Below are 19503 nucleotides of genomic sequence, written 5' to 3'. Positions count from 1 at the left end.
GAAATAAAAGTGTAATTTTTCATTTTGACTTGAGTCACCTCTTACCTGAACCAACGTGGCAGACTTTGTACAGTGGCAAACCTCACCCTTCTTCACTGTGATAATGCAGATAGGGACACAGATAGTGCTATCTTGCTATCCCCGGTGCTATCTCGCTGAGAGACACCGTGAGGTGTAGAGGACATATATCTTGCGTGTATTTATGACCTGTGCTGTAGTCAGCTATCTGTTAGGATGCCCTGCCTTCCTCTTCTTTCTCCTCCACCTCCTGATCTTGTCTGTGCAAGGTCTGACTGCTTTTAATAGTGTTGTCAATGGCGATATCGGAGGACTGTGTTTCTCAATCACCCTGTTATGTCAGAGATTGTGAATAGAAGGAGCTCTGTCAGAAAGCTTAGTGCCAGAAAATGTGAATGTTGCAGACAAAGGGTGAAATGCACACTGGACACTGACACACTGGAAATACGATAGTTGGATCCTTTTGTCTGTGTATTTGTTGTTTTCTTGCACTGTCATGATAGCTTGCATTTTTGCCCATTAATAGAGAGAGATTATTAATTTGGAGTTGCAAATTATCCTCTCACAGCAGTCCACTTCTATTACCACATCTGAAGCACTAATGTCATTTGACGGCACATAAAATGAAAGTATTAAAAAAAAATATTTTGACGTATCAGCCCGACAGCGAGTGAGTGAGAGAATCAAGAAGTCCGTCTGCTGATTCTTTATGAAAAGGCTCAGCTACGATCACACAAGACGACCCATCGACTGCTGTGATCCATGCCTGACTGACATCAATACACATTCATCTGTGCTTGTTTCACCTCAGGCAAGTGGGCCACGGGTTACAATGGCTGCCGTGAGATTTGGACAAGTCACTTTGTCTTCCGTACTCACGCTATCACTGACATCAAACACCAGAGGAGGTGATCTGATGGACCTTTTTTGTTTTGTTTTTTTTTTTCTTTGCTTTGCTGGGAATTAGTCACTATTAAAAGGCCCAAAATTGTCAGCGGTCAGCCTATCTCATGTATGTAAACCCTTCATTACGCAGTGGGATGTGGGGGAATAGTCTTTTCTCGCTGTCTAACACAATAAACAATGCTGTGGTTTTCTAAATTCATTGCTAGTGGCCTGCCACCTGATGCTTTTTTTCTGGAATAAACCACTTTACTCATTGTACCAACACACACACACACACACACACACACAATTTATTTGTGAGCTTCAGATTAACAGAGATCTTTATGCTGCTGTTTTAATTTTGCCTCTATATCAGCTTCATTAGCATTCACAACTAATGTTTAGTTCCACTGGGTAAATCCTCTCACAGAGCCTATCTTAAGCCATCTCCACTCTTCTCTCTTATGAATCTAGTTTGTGTTAGTACAACTGCCATCTTCCACCCTCCCCCTCTCTCTCTGGGCTCTTTTTAATTATAAACTAATCTAGGGAGGTAATCACAGACAGCATGATCAGTTACTCATGCATGTATACCATACTATGAAATGCAAGCAGTTTATCACCCTGTCTCTTGTCTATTTACAGCCCAGGAAGCATGAATGCAGCCATAATGCTGTGCCAATTAGCCGTAAAAAAAAAAACATTAGTGCACTGTAGACTGAATGTTGGTGGCTCATGCATGTGTTACGCAGGTTAGAGGTCAGAGCAGCACAAAAACGAGGAGTCAGTTTATTTCTAGCGCATAGGTCGTTTTTTTTTTTTTAAATAATAGTGAAATGTGCTTTGTGGTTTTCATTTCATGCCGCCTTTCAACATTATTGGAGATGTGATTGCGGCTGAATGGCAGCAGTGCAGGATGGAAGTAGAATCCTCAGACTGATGAGCGATCTAATAGGCCTGTCTAATGTATCATCTATGGATTGACTGCCGTCTCGAAGGAGACATTTCTGAGGGATTCCAGCAGATGGATTTCAGAAAAAAATACCCGCTTTGCTGCTATGTGAGAGCCCAGGCTGGATATTGGCCAGTGGATAGACGCCCCCTTCTTGCACAGCCGGGACGTGCAGGGAGGATTTATTCCAAGTGGAATACAGACGAGCAGTTATATGCTTCACATGGTCGCAGTGTTTCTCTCTCTCTCTCTCTCTCCTCAGCCAATCTGCGCACAGTGACGCTGCGCAAAGGCTGGATCTAGTCTTGGCTTCATCATCATATTTAACGCACCCACCCTGATTCACACATGCTACAAGGGGTGCATTCTCTTATCCGGCTGTACTCCTAGAGGTAGCCTGGTCCTGTGGGAAGATTCTTGTTTCCTGTAACCTGCGATTTATTCCGTTGGCTCGCCTCGGGTGACTACACGGGACACAGTGTGACAGAATTACGCGCCCTGGATCGCTGAGCTGGACGAGAACACACGCGTCAACTACTTTTCGGGGACTTTTCTTAAAGAATGAACACACTTAAACCTGAAGATCTGTACTTCCTGTACATTTTTTTTCCGGGCTGAAGTCCCAGGTGATCCGCGGCTGCTCTGCCCCGCACATGATCGAGGCTGGATGGTGAGACCTACGTGCGCCCTCGAACCTCTTGGACACGCACGTTAAACGGATCGTTCCCCTCCGCGTGTCACAGCTGCTTCTGGATCCTACTCACTCGTCTGCTGCCTGAAATATTTGATGGTAACAGGAGACGGGAGAGCGGCAGCGTGACGAAGATGTGGCTTGCGCAAATCGACCGCTGGTCTGAGCCGACTCGACCTGCTGTACCTGGACGCTTGCGGATGATTTTGCGCTTGTGAAATCTCGCCTGGACACCCGCGGTGGTAGAAGGACTCGGATGTTGAAAATACAAAAGGCTGAACACTGAATCCTTTACTCAAGACGGCAAGTGAAGATGGGTCCTACGTGTTTAATGTATACTTCATTAGATTGGCGTCCAGTCTAATAAACATCATCAGCGATGTAGTCAGCTTGTTCATCTGCGTGCTGATCATTTGCAGTAAATATTCACATTTGCTCAAAAGGGAGACCATGAAGATGATCCTCCTGCGCAAATTTCGTTTTTTGATCCTCATGGTGTTCCTTATTGCATGCTCGATGCACATAATGATAGACTTGTTACCGAAGCTGGAGAGGCACGGCAACAGCGGCTGTTCCTGCTCCCACACGCCGAGCGAGGAGCCTCAGAGCTGGGGGAAGCAGGGCTGGCCTAACAAGCACACCCTGCGGATCCTGCAGGACTTCAGCAACGAGCCCAGCTCAAACGTTTCCTCCCACTCTCTGGAAAGGATCCCGGTCGCAGGCGACAAAACGCAGGCGTTCAGGAGGCTGGAGGATCACGGTCAACGTAATGACAGGAAGAGGCAGTTAATCCAGGACTCCACGGTGACCAAGAACATGCCGGTTAAGGGTTCAAGGTTGTCGGCTCTGTATGACCACCCCTTATATAAAAGAACCGTGCCACCTCTGACAGACGAGGACACTCTCTTCAACGTCAACACGGACATCAGATTTGACCCCAAAGCAGCAGAGGATCAGGCATGGTAAAGTATTAAAAAACTGTAAATAAACATCATTTAATTTCCCCAAAGATAACATTCAAAGGCTTATCGTTTAATGAAGTGCAATGACATGGTTTTCTGCACACCTGCTACTCTTAATATTAAAACCTGACAGTCATCTTTCACCTCTTCCCCCCTCCTCTTCCTCCCCTCACTCAGGAATACTGAAGGGAACATGGATGAGTTCAGCCCAAACGGAGAGCTGACAGCTGATTCCTATCCCAACTGGCTCCGCTTCCACATTGGGATTAATCGATACGAGCTATACTCCAGACACAACCCGGTCATCGACGCTCTCCTGAAGGACCTGGTCAGCCAGAAGATCACCAGCGTCGGTGAGTGAGGGGGAAGAAGAGGGATGGCAACAGCAAACAGGAGGGCTGTTCAGAATCAGCCTCTGACCCTCCATCTCTGCACTGAAGCCCTCCTGTTTGCAGAAAAACTGTTTGTACTTCTTTTAGGCTCTCATAAGTCATCATGACATACAGTATTTGTTGGCATATGACACTAGCTGGACTTGGAATAGTTTACTTACTTTCTAGTATCAACACATCATTGGCAGCCCATAATAATCAGGCTAGCAGGGAGTCAGGTGTTTTGACCGAGGACACTTTTCCGGGCCATTTGTCTACTGATGGACACTGATATAGGTTGTGCTTGTGTCATTTTGGCTAAGTGTTTGTGTGTGCCGTGCGGAGGAGAAAGTGTAAAGAGTCTCCTGTGTGAGAAACAGTACCAGCTGTATCGTCAGGTGCCACACTTACACATACAGATTTTGTATGACAACTGTGAAAATTTGATCCTAACAACATAACATACTGATGATCAAGATTACTGGATTTGTCCTGTAGTACTGGAAAAGAAAAAGGCCCCTTGAATATACTTTGTGTCCTGCGATTGAATATAACCGAAAAAACAAAAACAAAACTATTTTTTTAGTCTTAATACTTGCAGCAAAAACAGTTACAGAAATTCAAATTGACTGAGTCGAATAACGTTATATTTTATATGACCAGTTATATTACCATGTATGAGCAGACTTAATCTTTTACGAGGCTTCTGTCACAGAACTATGACCTTGTAACTTATAACAATAAAAGGGAAAGTTAAACTAAAGTGACATTTGGTTTTATTAGATAGCAGTCTGCAAGTCCTGTCGGTCTTAATTATAATACCTTAAGAGAAGAAGGAGCAGACTAGACTGTATCTGCAAATTTTTATCAGGAAAAAGCACTCAAATTACGCAAATCGTTATTGTAAGCCACTCAAAACAAATTTTATCTGCCAGTCAAACAGCCCAATCTGGCAACACCGTGTCATTTGTAACAATAAGCCAAAGGAGAGTGTGTGCCTCTAATGTAAGTGAGTCTTCTGTTTAAGAGTGAGAAAAGGTGCTGCAAAACTGATAGACGAATGTGTTCCTCGCAACCACAGGAACCGACGACTTGAAAAAACACACAAGTACGCAAAAAGGTGCGGTAGCCAGCCGCTATCGTGCGACACTGCTGAATCTCATCAGCCTGCGCACTCCTGCCTTATAAAGCAGAAGGAATGATAAAACAGTACAGTCTTCTGCCATGAATCCCCACAAATCATCACAGCAGAATACATCAAGCCTGAGAAAACAAGCGGTCCACACGCACACCTCCACATTCCGGTTTGATTCAAATCAAATGCTGTGGCTTTTTTTGTTTGACTGGCAAATGCACAGTAAATCTAGCCTTTTACGGAAACCCGCAAAGCCTTCGCTGCAAGTGCAAGTAGATACCTGATGGAGGCGATAATTCAGGCTGGGTCAGTTATATTAAGCGTTTTTTTTTTCTTTCTTGGGGGGGGGGATTGTCTTTCTTTTTGGCTCAGTCCAGCTCCCACATTCCATGAGCACTAGTCAACCAAAGGTCTCCTTTCTTGTGCTCGCTGTAATAAGTGATTGCAGATTTCAGGTTTGTCTGCCAATGACAAAACCATAACTGGCCTGTAGCAAAGATTAAATACTTATCTGTGAGTAAGATTAACAGTTTATAAAAGTAGCATCCCTGCCGGGTCACTAAAAGAAGAATTTTGCTCATTCTTCAGTCTTTCCACTCCAGCTGTTCTCTAATTTTCTGAAAAATTTCACCCTTTTTCTTGCTTTTCGTTTCTCCGGCTGGGTGGGTAGAGGAACCTGTTCTCAGTGTCTCTAGCCAGCTAAATACATGGTGGTTCAGTAATTACAGAGCGTCTACACAGGCCTGGGGCAGAATACCAATAGAAGCCAATAGCAGTTAGTTATTATCTAAACTTAAAGATAGGAGTGCTTGGATGTATTATACATTGTAACCTCTTTTGAGCACCGTTCATCGCGATCAGTGTTATTGCATGCAAAACTGAAAGCCTGATGGCCGCAGTGCAAAGCTCAAGAAGAGACAGAAGTAAACATTTTCGCAATATGGAGTCTCAGCAAATACAGTTTGCGTACTGTGAGTGGAGGTAGAAATGAAAGGTTATATTCTTAGTTCTTGTATAGAGTCACTCTGCATGGATGAGTTCCTCATAATTACAGTCAGATTTATGTACAAAATGCACAAATTCACACAGCAGCAGCAGCAGGTGAGGCCAGATCAGCATTGATCGCTTCTCTGTAAACGTTTTGCTTGTCCCCATGATTCCCATATGTAAAAATAAATGAGTGCATTGATTAAGAAGTATGTTCTTTGGCAACAGGCCACCAAAACACTGCCTTCAATCGATTAGATCTTTTTTCTTTTTTTAAAAAAAGGAACAGGCACAGTAGCTGTTCTGTTATTCTTTTTTCCAGAATTTCCTTGTACTTTGGTCCTGTATAGTCCTCACACCAGCACTGAGCGCAGTCCCATGAGGGCCTTTAGACTGCATTATCATGTTCAAAAGGAGAGAAAACATGAAGGGTAGGAGGATGAATAGAAACACACAGAGAGAGAGAGAGAGAGAGAAGAGGGAGAGAGAGAAAAACAGACCCTCCAGAGAATACACAGAGAGAGTAAACAACGGCGGAACAGAGAGCGTCGGGCGAGCGCTGGCTGTCCTTCACCCCCTCGCTCTCCTTTCTCATCAGACAAACACTGTGACATCAGCACTCAAAGCACAAATACACGCACACACTCTCACACACAAAGACTCACAAACACAGAGCTATACACACGTGTAAGCTTACATACACAACGTGGCAGTGGAAACTGTTGGTTCAGGTTGGTTCACATGCAGGCTGCGATGTGAAGCCATGCAGCCTGGTGACTACACTATTTTTTGATTGGGAATGGGGAACGATAAGATCTTTGCATTGTGAGAGCTAGCTGTAGCAACAGTCTGTCTGTCATCATCTAAAATGAATCAAATAAGAGAATATGTCATCAGCACAGACACACGAGATTGACGTCAGTGTTTTGCGTTGCACAACAGCAATCTGACAGTTTGGAAGCAATTTTCAGTTCCCATCCCTATACTTTGTGCTTTGCTTTTAGCATGGTTTCTTTGTATGTGTGAGAACACATGAACTACTTGAACTCCACAACTTAAGAGAACATTCCTGTTTCCTGTCAAGAGAACACCACGCAAACATTTAACTGTTTAATTTTAACAACTGACTTGACTTGTTTCAGCTTGTCAGATGTAATTACATTTTTAGATTTGGACAGCTGGTTGGACCAAATAAATAATTTAAAAGTGCTCTCTGTTTTCTGATATTTCATAATCAATAGTTGCTTTTCATTTTGGAAACAATTATTAATTTGTTGTAGGATGGAGTTTTTCTGATTTTTTTTTTTTTTTCCTCAGAGCAGTGCTTTGAAAATGAAAAAAGTGGCAGGCTGAAGTACAGTCAAATGCAAACTAGCTGAATTGCAAACTTATAAGTTATATATTTTTTAAAAAAAATGAAGGCAGTTGCTCATTTTGTTGTGTTATCTGTAATAGACATTTAGACAGCAAGGCTAATTAGTGAACACCACTAACTAATAAGTTGCGCTAGTCAAGTTGGCCACCCGCTTTAGGTAACTATAACTTAACAATGGTGGGTCACTGTGGCAAAGCACAAAAGTCTCTTAGACCATTACTACAGCTAATTTCTTTGCTCAGATATTTATAGTTGCCTTAAGTGACTGTGTTGTCAATAGCAGTGTTGTCTGTTTTACTTTTGCAGCAATGAAGTCTGGAGGCACTCAGCTCAAGCTCATCATGACCTTCCAGAACTATGGCCAGGCTCTCTTTAAACCCATGAAGTAAGTTATTTATCTTTCATTGCCGCCTTTTATGTGTTTGTGTATGTACTTAAAAATAGACTTTCCCTGTTGTCTCTGCGGGCTTAACTGACCTCTTGTTTCCTGTCATTTACTGTTCAGCGTCGGGCCCACTCTCTTTAAAAAAAGGAATCTCTTTCACATTTTTTAAAGCTTGATTGCCATTTCAGCATAAAACATCAACTATGCGGCTTTTCTGCCTTGACTGACTTCCTTTTCACATCCCTCCACCTACTCAGTCTCCTCACAACATCAATCTCATTTTGTCATTTTCTTCTCTGGTTATATCAAATTGCTTCTCTTTCAGCACAACCTTGATATTCGATTGAAGGCTGATATAATTCTGCTGTGTCAGAAATGCATTTCACCTCATAGGGCTGTCAGGTGACACATCCTTCAGTGGCCATGTTGGGGGTTTTCAGCCCTCAGGCAACACTGGTCAAATCATTTTAATGACTTATTCATCAGATCATTTTTCTCTGTTTTCATAATATCAAATCAAACATCAAATATCCAGTGAGCTAAATGTCACTGTCTGTGCTGTCGGTGCAGCTCCAGGGATGGCGGTGCTGGTCTTTTGGTTGATCCACTGCCTTTGCTGAGGATGAGTGGAGGAATCCTAATAATTTTGATTCCCTTGAGGCTGGATAACCAACCTATTTGGTACACACATTTATGTCCCCCTCAGGATGAAACGTAGTAACTTTGATGATCTGCTGACTTTTCATATAATGCGCGAGGCAATACTTTGTCTTTTATTTTTGTTCATGACTGAATACCTAATAACCTAATGATAACTAATGACATTGATCAACCTTTATTTTTCATTTAGTGCTAATTAGCAGATATCTGCTTGCTAACACACTAAACTAAGATCCGGCCTCACTAGCTTGACTTTAAAGAGATGAATTTTTCCCATATTGGCTTCTGAAAAAAAATACCGCAGAAAAGATCAAAATATCAGTTTTGTCTATGTGTTATCTATTGTGGTGTTCAATTTAACAGCTTAAGGTAAAGAAAGCAGCTGCTCAGGTATCACTGTTGCAAACTGAAAGGCTGCAAGTTTGCCTATATTTTTCTTAGCTGGTTTTCTGTAACAGTGTGCAACACAATTGCAGGGAGCTTTGTGATCTCGCCTCATCCCCTTCTACTCCACTTGTGATATTAGACCATTCAAGCAGTGAACTACAGCATATCATTAATATCTCACGCAAAGAGGTGAAGAGGAGCGAAAGCAACATTTTCGTTTCCTTTTGAAGCGTACATCTAAACACCTTCTAATATACTTTGGCTTAACTTGGAGGAGAGATACTGAAATCTGCCCCACTGGTAGATACTGTGTAACATTTGATTAATTCACATTTCCTTTATCCACACTGTCATATTTAGATGATAACACATCCCAGGAGAAGTGCTCTTTGCTCCTAATCCCCCCCTCGACTGGTGGATTTAAATGTCACCTGCCCTTTGTTATGGTGATTGTAATTTAATTTTGGGTTAATGATTTTCAACACAGAAAACCATTGTCTGGCCCCTACATGTCAGCGTGAAGAGCAGGGTTAAGCCTGTGGATGATAAGTAGCGACGTTTTCCGTGGGTGGAAAAGCTATTCAGAGACTGTTGTAATTACTGCTTCAATCGTACCACACTAAGTCAGGCCAGACGCAACAAGCCTGAAATCATCCTGACAGGCCGGGAAGAAGAGAGATGAGAATGAGGTGAGAGGAGGGATGGGAGGGAAGATGAGAGATGTGGAGTGCAAGAGAAGAAGAAGGAGAGGTGAGGGGGCAAGGACTAGAGGAGATGGGGGGGGGGGGGGGGTAAGGAAGAGAGACAGAAGAGGAGATGGTGGGCACAGAGTCTTGTCAATACACACACAGTGTCAAAATCCACAGATTATCTTGGTGCACTGACTCGGATTTTAACCCAGACGGGAATGTGAAATGACATTTTCCGAGAAAAGCATGGGGTGATGGGGTTGGGTGTAAATCTGTTGCTTGACAGTTGTGGATGTCAGAGCCACCGTGATTTTTGATAATCCTGAAGTGAAGTGGGTAGGGCGGGGAGGGGCTTTTTCATTCCCTCCTGCTTGAATGCACTTGACTTTAACAAAATAGGGCAACCCATGCTGGCATGTGTGTACGTGTGTGCTCATTTGGACTGCAATCAAGGTCTTGACAGATTTGCACAGTCATCCCTACGATGTACATCATTTCCCTTGCAGAGATCACACATTCACACACAGCAACATCCACACACACACACACCCACTTAACACCCAACATCATTTCCCAGTTCCCAAATCTGCTGGTGTGTTTCCACATGGTGCATCAAAGAGACAGAGGCTGAGAGATCAAAGACTTCTCTGGCTGTGCTCTTCTGCTCGGCTCCTCTCAACTCTAATGCAAATGTGTGCCAGGAAATCAGGCAGCGAAGGCAGCCAGGCAGGCATGCATGCGGTAACCATCGACCCTCCAACCATCCATATCTGAGGAAACCTGCACTCTCGCTGCTTTGCTCTCTCTGTTTATCAGCCCCTCTGTCTCTTTCTCATTCTTAGTATTCTGTTCATCCTTCTTTCCTTTCACTACAACTCTTTTGGTTTTTTTTTCTTCTCCTCTCTCACGTTCTTTAACGAACGGTGCAGATGAAGAAATCCATTAACAGGCTTGCCATATCGATCTCTCTCGTATTCTCTTTTTTTTTGTTCAGAGAGACTGATCACATACTTTGGTCACTTCCTCGATTTTGTGGTCGTTCCTTTTTACGTGTAGGCCAAATGAAATACACCTTAGTTTAAATGACAGAGATTTAATTAGCTTCTAGAATACTAGACAAATCAGCCCACTGAACTGCAGTCTGCAGTCCAGTTTTCCAGACATAGAAAAAAAAACACACTTAACTAGTCTAATCTAAGTTGATGATTGTTTTGGAGTATTTGTTAAGACTACAGCCCTTGTGAGATCAGAAAGGCTTCAAGGGATGAGGCTGACAGTCCAAGCAGATGCCCAGCCCTGTGCAGACAGATGAAAACGTCATAGTTGTACTCTCTGTCATAACAGCCTCACTGTAACCTGAATAAAGCTGAGGTTGATGACTAAGCTCAATTATCATCTTCGTCATCCTCTGCATCCTGTAATGCCTGTGGCCAGGACTGAAATAACCCTGAATTGCGACATTTGTATAATTTCTGCTTTTGTTCCCTTAAACAGACACTTTACATTGGGAGGGTCTGCCTAACATATGAACTTAGAAGCATGTGCATTTTTCATTATTATCTCTCAAAATGTACAGCATTCAGACCTCCAGAGGATAAGGTACACAGACCTCACCTGAAATTTGAGTTTCAAATAGAAAAAAATGCACTTTGAGATAACAAATTAGTCCCAGTTGCACAAATATGTAATACAACATATGCAACACAAACAAAGTCTAAAGTTGAAGGGTATAAGTTTCCGAAATGGAGAACAACAACAAGCCTGGAGTTCCTTAAACAAAAACAGTAATATAACTATGTGAATGTAGCTTTGTTACATACATTTAGATTAACCTTGCAAACAACACAATATAATTAATTTGATATTTATACTTTCAAAAGAAACAAAACAAACACAAATGTAGTCCTCGTTTCTGTATTATTCACACCAAAAATGATTAGAAAACTGACAGTCACTTCTGAATAATTGACAATGAATGTGTTGCACCCTCTGTTCTTTTTTCTGTAAGATCTTTCTGTAAAAGTTTTGGATAAAATTGAAGCCTTTGACCATATCTGCTGTAAGTTAAGATGCAGGTTGCCATTTAAAATTCGCATGTGCAGCATAAATAACTGTATCATCTGCATACATTCAGATATTAACTTCTGGACAGACAGATAGTTAGTCATTAATATATATGCTAAATAAAAAAGGGACCAAATTAGAACCTCAAGGGACAGTAGAGCACTCAGAAAATGGTCATGTTTTTCCTTTTCTGTCAGGCAGTATATGATCCAACAACCTCCGCAAATCACTTGGTTAGGACAACTGTTGTGTTTCCAGATGGAACTGGGCACAGTAACGTCCTCAGCTCATAAGGCTCTTGTTGTTGTGAGTGGACAATGTTCACTTTTTTCTCTTAGATTTTTGATTGACCATTCTATAAGTACTGTTCAATCAAAACCCACAGTAGCTAACTTAATGCTATGTTGATTAGGACCGTTCTGACCGGCAGCTACGCTATGAGGAAATGACTACAGCTACAGACTGGACTGGTAGTCAAACGCAGCAGTCAGTAATGCCGTGGAAAAAAAATTACTCTTTGAAGAGGTACAGTACCTATGGGAAGCCTGCTCTAGCAATGAAACATTTTATACCTTCAAAAGCTTACCTTTAGGTTCAAATAATACTAATGCATATAATGTGTCTTTTGGTGTCAGATATGTCTGTGTACCTTTTAATAAAAAGGCATGCGTGTAATACCTTAAAGACCACCAGGGACCTTTTTTACAAGTACCTTTGCATCCTGAAATAGACCTGTGCTGCAGGGTGTGTGTGAGTCCCATCATTGGTGTTGGGCTTTACAGTATTTTGAACATGGGTATTTGGATAGAGAACAGTGACAGTGAAAACAAAAACTGTCTTTTATTATTTGTGATTTTTCTGTCTCTCCCTCTTCCTTTTGTCTCTCTGTTGTTGTGTTTCTCTTGTTGGTGTGAACTGGGGAGACTGTGATTCTAAGTGAAATTTGTCTTTTGGCTTTTAATGAGCACACAAAGCTCATTAGATCTTGAGCGCAGATGATCGACGAAGGAAGGCGGGGGGAAGGACGGATGATTGATATAATGATGGTCTTCCGCTCCTTCTCGTTCCCACTTAATTGTATCACTTGTCAATCAGACGACTGTTGGCTCAGTCGCACACAAATCAATCAGAGTATTCCTAGAAGAGATATCTGCTCTTTTCCGCTGCTCCTCCCCACTGAGCAATTTATATCTGTGCTGAGTAGGGTCCATGAGTAATTTTTTGATTGACGTGTCGGGGGAGACGAGAGACGGGAACCACATAATGCCACCTCGTTTGTGTCAATAACATATTGACAGCAGCACAAATAACAGTCTGGAGGAAATGTCTGTGTTAAATGTGAAATATTAGTGGAAAATTGGCTGCATATCAGAGTTGATGTTGTATCATCAAAATGCATCAGCCGTAGGAGGTGAAAGAATAAGATTGTGGGAGCTTTGTTTGAAGATGGGGAGGACATGTCTCATCAAAAACCTTTATTATCTTTGCTTACAGCTGCCCAGAGTTGTCCTTGAAAAAGGCAAAGACTAACTACTAAGAGACTGATTTAAAAAAAAAAAAAAAAAAAAGAAAAAACAGGATAGTTCAACGATTGTTCCTGTATGTTGCTGAAGAAAAGCTTTTCGAACAAACTGACTTCTCCTCATTTTTACCACATAGTTTCATCAGTGTGGTTGTTTGCTCGTCAGCATGTGTGCTCATTTACTGCGTCACATTGTATACACAAGGTCTTCTGTGCCTGTGCTCTGACTTTGAGTCAGGAAATAAAGGGATGAACTGCCTCAGGACAAGTCATTCAGAGCACAGATGATGAGTGCAGCTCTGTTTGGAAATAGAGGAAACTCACAGCAGCACAGTGGCAATGCGAGAAGCGGGTGGGAGGGGGGGACTGATGCCATGTTAACCCTCAAACTGGTGGCCCGCATATCTGGGAATGCAACACACACTTTGGCAGCTGCATTGAACCATGACTTGAAGCATTTAAACATTATCACATGAGTAACTGGTTCTATATAGTACACATGCTAATTAATACTGTACAAGCTTTGTGCATACAGTAGGTAGCACATCAGTGACATCCACTGTGAATGTATTTGCATGCATTACATGCTTTTAATTCAAGTAGGTTATATCTGATATCAGCAGTTTTCCTATGTATAAAAACTTAAATTGCAATCACAATTATTCCCATATGTATAAATTAACATCATATTCAGGATATAATGAAAAAAAAATTAACTGCACTTATATATCTCCCAGCTATCACATTCAAGTTTTTTCATCATCAGAATATGAGTCTACCTGGACTGTAAATGCAATATGGCGTCCACATGCCTCACATCCTAAGGAGAACACTCTGGGATCATGAATAATAACGGAATGTTATAATCGCTTGTGAACGCACTGGCTGGCCTCAGGAAATATATCCGTTCTGCTCCTTTCTGCTGTACCATGGCTTCTGTTGCTAGAGAAAACAGTTGAATAATTAATCCAAAATTACAGCCACTGTGAGATGTGTGATTTAGCAGCACTTAAGACTCTGCACTGCTCCCTGCTTAATGTTTTGACTGTTCCTCCTTTGTTATAATTGTTTCATCGGGGTATTATTGTGTGCTGTGCAGTTTGTGCTGAAGTAGAAATTAAAGCTTTTATGGCAAAAAAAAGCAACTGAAATAAGTGTTTGTTTGGTTTCAAAGAAATAAGTACAGTACACAAATGCACGCACACAAACACACATGCAGACTCACTAGTCATCACATGTATTGGAAATGAAATTTACAGTAGCTGAACATATTTTTCAGAGTGCACCGGAGTGGTATATGTGATCAAATGGAGACCTCAGGCTTAGTTAACTGGCCCTCTTACTGTCTTCCCTTCAAAGACTGTGACACACTATAGGCCACTGGAGCACCGGGATCATGTAGAGCATAGCCACACTGTGCTTTCCCCTATACATATCAGTTCTTTGCACATGTGGAGACATGGAGGAACTGATTAATAAAAGGTACTACTAATGGGTTTTACTGATACTGGATACCAGGCTAATCCACCTGCATTCTTCCCTGATGAATTAGTAAAAAAAAAAAAAAAAAAGAAAACAACAAACCAGAATGTCTGCTTTAGCACATCATGCTGGATGATGTTAAAAATGACTTGCTGATGACATTTACGGGACAAGACAGAGTTAGAGGCTGTCACTCTTGCAGAATTACATGGTTCAGAATGTGCTGAAAGATGAACCTCCTCATTTTTATTCTGTTCATTTTTGATAGAAAATAGCACAGCTGAAATGATCAATACTGGACAAAGCAGTGCCTGAGGACATTGACGCAAGCTGTGTTATTCAGCGGTCAGGTTCCAATAAATCATTTCTTCTTATTCTGCCAGAGGGTCAAACACCCAAAAGAGGGTTGTGCACCTTTTCTATGAAAACAGAAAGGAGCTTTATGGATGGCTTTATGTGCTCCAGTGCACACTAGTCAAAAGACTGGACTTTTTAGCCCATATCTCTGACTCTTAAACGCTACCAGATAAACCATTTTCCCCGTATGTGGAACATATTTTTTATAGGACAAAAATAACTCATAGCTTTTCAAGTTAAGTGAATTTTATGTTCTGCTGTAAAAGCGGTTGAGGACCAATTTACCAAGCAGGTGCAGATATGAAACAGCAATTAAAGATAAATGGTAAAGTGGAGTACTGTGATAATAATTTCTTAATATGATGTTGAAGTTAGTGTGGTGATAGAATAAGCAGTGAAGACCTGTAGCCCACTGTGTTTCAGAAAAACATGCCATGAGCACTCAATAACAGAAGCTTATGCAACTAATCTATGGTCTAGTGGGGATGGGGAAAAAGCTGCACATGAGCAAGTAGCTCACTGTAATAATCTGTTAATGTGCTGTTGGCATTCTGCCATCTGCAGTAATCAGCCATCATGATTTATGTAAAATGTAGATATTATTAAGCCAGCAATGTTTTCTCCAGTAATGTATTCTACCACACAGTGCCAGTTTTAATCTCTGTAGCTGATTAGCATAATCGTTAACTTTGACACGTCTCTTAAATGCTAACATCCACTCCGTTTCCTCTATTTTGCACATTTTCTCTACACTTTTTCTACATATCAGCATCCAGTCTCCTCACGGCCTCCTGTGCACCGTGATCGCTGCAAACTGAGGTGCGTGTGTGTGTGCATGTGTGTTCATGCTGTAGTTGCTGAGGAGACAGAAAGTCATATTTCTTTGTCTCTGTGTGCTGATCTGTTGATCTGTGTGTACGGGTGTGTATGTTCATACTGCTACAAGCCTGTGCATATGAGCTCCACTCTGTAGTCATACTGTTATGGCAAATTCCACGCAGCCCTGGCTCAGGCCTTCCAGGAGAAGAAATGACTTGACGATATTATCAGTCAACTGCCCCCTTCAGGTAAATGTTATCAGCCCTAATGTTGCGCTGAAGGAATGATAACATAGTGTTGCAGCCAGCAGAAATGACAAGCCAGCATCCAATCTGCATATCAAAGCCTCGGCTAAATTCCTCTGCCATCTGTGTGTGTGTGTGTGTGTGTTAGTGAACATGTGTGTGTGTGTGTGTTCTGCCATTTCTGTGCAGTCTTAGAGGCAACTTGTTCCTGGCTCACCACATTCGCAGTTCATCCCTGATAAACTCTCTCATTGTTTCTTAGAAATAATAAAAAGAACTTAATTACTCACCCTAAACATTTCAGAAAACCTGATCCAGCTTTGTGTTTCTGTGGGAATGCAGTCTTTGATGCCATCTGTCATCTTGTCTCTTTGCTTTGAAGGAGCTGTCGCTCAAAGGCACGCTCTACACACTGTCTGGACACAGTACACCTCAACAGCTGATGTGACAATCGCAGCAGACATCGATTCATCTGGCCTGGGCCCAGCCCCAGCACTCTGCTTTTCTTATTGAGAACCAGATGCTGAAAGCAGAGGCACAGAGGCTGTTTCATGACTGGAAATGAGCCTTTTATGTATTTCCATGAATCAGTGAACAAAGAGAGAGGGAAGGACAGCGGTGTGTGTACCGTATTTGGTATCACATTCTGGAGTTAAGTGGAAACACAAGCATTTTTAATCATTCAGATTACAAGCTGAATATTCATGAGGCTAAAAATGAGCCCTTATTAAAAAAAATCTGTAAAGCTTTGATTGTTGTTCTTTACACTTTCAATGGTGTGATCACAACATAAGCTGCTTCTTGCAGGGCCGATTCATGTTAACTTTATTTTTGAATGCATTTTTCTATTTGGTTTATTTGGGCTGCATGGTTACAGAAAAACCAGATCTTATAAACAATAGTCACACTGACTCACATTTCGTTTACTGGAGAAAGTTTTGGAAACCTGTCATCATGTTAGAGAATTTGGCAACAGGGTTAATCTAAATAAATCTAACTTGTATCCCTTTAACTTTTGCCAGAATATGAACTCGTTTACTTTCTGTGCTGTTTATATCACTTAAGAGCATATGAAGAAATAACGGGGTGTGAGCATCAATCCTGGCTGCAGTTTGTTTTGCTCTGGCTATCGAATGTCAACATCCGTCTTTGTGTGCAATTCAAACCTTGTGTCTTTGGGTTGTTTCCTGCAGTTGGCCTAGAAACATTTTCACTTCTAAGGAACAACAACACACGTCTCTTGGAAGAAGCATTTCCACCTGTCTTGGGTCAGTTATTTGATCCTGAATGTTCTGGCCAAGTAAAGTTGTAAATGTTCCCAGAGTTTGATGAAACCATTCCAAATGTGTTTTGGGTGAAAGTGCTGTTAGTCTCATTAATTAGAGAGGGAGAATGTGCACTGATTTAAAGAGAGGTGTTGTGAATGGAGCTAACATACCTACAAAAAAACAAAAAACAAAAAAGAGAAAGGAAAGCTTGGTTTTTGATCTAAGAGCTGACATGGCCTGAAGGAACAGCCGGGCTCTGTGGTTCATATAAAACACAGAGTATCTGTTCTGCTGCCATGGGGCGAGACAGCTCTGGTTTTATAGAAGCATCCAGAATTTTATAGTGTAGCAGCGTTTCATTCTGGTCTGCAGAACTCAAGGTTTCTCCTGTGATCTTCCTCCTTGCTTTCTGTCCACACCTTCACTTGCCATTAAAGCCTCCCGTCTCTTCATGCTGTCCCGGCGGCAGAAACTGATCCCTTTTATAAGCTGTAGTTAGTGTCAGGGAAAACACCTTAGGGGGATCATTAGACTGTAATGAAGCAGGAGGTAAAATACCATGTTCACCCATCGCTCTCCAACATTCCTGATTGTCAGGTTTAATTATAGCCCCACAAGGTCTTTTGGGCGTAACATTTTTTTACTGCATTTACCTCATTTCTTCTTCTCACCCTCCACCTCTTTCTTTCAGCAGATGGACACTTGGTCTAATTAGGTTTTCTCTTTCCCCTGAAGAGCGACTCTCTGAGGGAGGCGTTCTGGAGCGTGGCATTATGAGGGCATGTTGTGATACGTAATTAGCAAACAGCAGAGCAGCGACTAAGGTTAGGGTGGGAAAAGAGCTTGAGTGAACCACAGCTGTCAGCGTTCTGGCAGTGGTATAGTTCTGGATTAAACAACATCTGTGTCACACTACTACATACTGTAAGAGCTTGATTAAAGTTGTCTGCTCTTACAGTTCAATATCTGCATAGACCTTCCCCCCCGAAAAAAAAACAAAAAAACAAGCTCCACCACTGACATCACTGGCAGAGGAAAATAAGGATGTTAGACAGTCAAAACAAGTGATGCAACCAACCTCAGATGGGAAGATTAAAAAACCATCCATAACGTCCAAGTCCCAACATGAATGGCTGCCTCATGTGAAACAGGGTGGAAAAGGTTGCATGTGCTGTGCCATACCATCCAGTCTCACTACTCTGTGGAAATGAGCATCATTTATTATTGGTGACAGCATGTAATTTCTCTTACTTGGGATGTGCTGCTTAAGTGCCATAATAATATACTAAGATTGAGTTGCCTGTTTTTTACTTGTACGCTTTAATTTTAACCAAATATAACAATTCAGTGTCATTATGGTTTGTAGGTGCTCTGTTTGCACGAGATGCAATAGCAAATAATAGTAACCATTAAGGAGAAACACCTTAAATATTAAAGCCATTTATTTTACTGTTTGTAAATTAAAAAAAAAAAACACTTGAAGCTAGCGTAGCTTTAAATGTTGCTTAATTGTGTTGAATCTTAGAGCTTAACGATTTCCTAATCACTTACACTAAAATATTGGCATGTCAGTGATCTTTAAAACAATCGCTTCACCTAGAATAATAACGGAAGATCAGACGAACAGAAATGAAGATTATTAGAATGTCATGTGAGTGTTTTTGGCTCTATACCATCTCCCTCGTCCTACAGATTATTAATGTCAGTGGGGTGTGGATAAAGAAAGGATAAAGAAAAGACCATATGGTCGGGCTCACCAATGGATTATGATTTGTTGTTGTTTGCAAAAAGAGAGAGGGAGAGAGAAAAAGAGAGGGAGGGAGGGAGGAAAAGTCACTTCAGCATTGTTAGGCCCAGCGAGGAGAAAGCAGCTTGGCAAAATGGCACGGATTAGTGTGCTCCGAGAGGGAGCGCTTTCCTTCCAACTGTAATGCTGTGCTGTGTTTTCTATTAACTCAGTGCAGTGTTGGGGTGGGAGGGCATTTATGGTGTTTGTCCAGCGCTTATTCAAATATGAGCTTTGGAGTCTCAGTTCTCATCCAAGAACGAGCTAACTTCAGAGTAGGCGTGGCTGTCTCGTCATTCAAAGTAATGATCCGGCAGAATCGTGCTCAGCGTCTGGAATGAGGCAGGGGCTTTCGCCTTCAATTCCACATGTCCTCCCCTAATTCACTGTTCATGAACAACTCAAGCAGGCAGCAGGCAGACCACTTAAACATGCAGCATGCACTATCCAAAACACTCCCTCG

The 19503-nt window shown here is 41.8% G+C and overlaps 1 protein-coding gene across 1 annotated transcript in view; it reads left to right on the top strand.

Annotated features, from left to right (window-relative positions):
• The first annotated feature begins 2152 nt into the window (after window positions 1-2152).
• Window positions 2153-19503, top strand: part of fam20cb (FAM20C golgi associated secretory pathway kinase b) — a 44782-nt gene continuing 27431 nt past the window's right edge. Inside the window, exons 1-3 of the mRNA XM_046376883.1 lie at window positions 2153-3508; window positions 3686-3861; window positions 7683-7761. Of these exons, the coding sequence (XP_046232839.1) occupies window positions 2997-3508; window positions 3686-3861; window positions 7683-7761 (767 nt within the window). The 5' untranslated portion in view covers window positions 2153-2996. The remainder of the gene's footprint in view (window positions 3509-3685; window positions 3862-7682; window positions 7762-19503) is intronic.

Source organism: Scatophagus argus, chromosome 21 (assembly GCF_020382885.2).
Source record: "Scatophagus argus isolate fScaArg1 chromosome 21, fScaArg1.pri, whole genome shotgun sequence".
In the NCBI taxonomy this organism is placed as follows: domain Eukaryota; kingdom Metazoa; phylum Chordata; class Actinopteri; family Scatophagidae; genus Scatophagus; species Scatophagus argus.
Note: the sequence above shows the minus strand (reverse complement) of the source record. Positions and strands in the feature narration are given on the sequence as shown.